General features: G+C 48.5%; 1 protein-coding gene across 3 annotated transcripts in view; it reads left to right on the top strand.

The window, feature by feature from the left end:
* The window catches only part of LOC116687332 (protein arginine methyltransferase NDUFAF7, mitochondrial), a 23,133-nt gene that overhangs the window by 3,348 nt on the left and 19,119 nt on the right, over positions 1-666 (top strand). For 2 of the 3 annotated variants that reach the window (XR_004331517.1, XM_032512660.1), the window contains exon 4: positions 243-346. Coding sequence is in view for 2 of the 3 variants with exons in the window: in XM_032512660.1 (XP_032368551.1) it covers positions 243-346 (104 nt within the window). In the remaining variant the exon portion in view is untranslated. Of the gene's footprint in view, positions 1-242; positions 385-666 lie in introns of all 3 variants that reach the window. The other variant, XM_032512652.1, reaches the window with a different exon arrangement.

Raw genomic sequence — 666 nt, 5'->3', positions numbered from 1 at the left:
GTAGGCTACGGCGAAAGCTCTGCGTGGAGCCGCCGCCGGACCATAAATCACTTAACTGGTTAATTGGTCTATTTCAGCCATGTGCATCCTGAAAATCACCCCCCTTGTAAGAATGATCTACATCTATCAGCAGGAAAGCTAAGAGGAAGTCGCACATTTCTTCTCAGTTACATAAGCGAAATTGTGAGAGCGTCTCGTCGTGCTGTTCTGAGTGTGTGAAGGTGTGTTTCTGTGTGTTCCAGCTGCTCGGCGTGTGGGTCGTCAGCGAGTGGACGGAGCCGGTCGACCCAAACAGCTGGTCCAGCTCGGACCTGGGAAAGGATCGCTGGCCAGCAACGTCCTCAGGGTACGGACTTTATCTAGTACAGCAGCAGGATCTGAGAAGTCAGGGAAGTCTTCAAATACAAACAATTACAGTAGAAGTTTGATGGGGGGGGGGGGGGGGTGCAGCAACTCCTGGAGTGTTGTCATCGTTGTTAGTGGAGGACTTCAGAAAGTTCTGGTCGTGTCACGTCGTCAGCATGTTTCCAAGCATTTCTTCTAAATAAAACATTGAATTGCAGCTGTGTTTGAAAGGCTCTGTGACCCTAAATCAACCTGTTTTATCTTAAGTCTAAAGCTACGTGAGACTCATAGTAAACCTGCTAAATGTCCTGAAAGAAATGC

Source organism: Etheostoma spectabile, chromosome 1, assembly GCF_008692095.1.
Source record: "Etheostoma spectabile isolate EspeVRDwgs_2016 chromosome 1, UIUC_Espe_1.0, whole genome shotgun sequence".
Taxonomy (NCBI): domain Eukaryota; kingdom Metazoa; phylum Chordata; class Actinopteri; order Perciformes; family Percidae; genus Etheostoma; species Etheostoma spectabile.
This window is presented reverse-complemented; position numbering and strand designations above follow the sequence as displayed.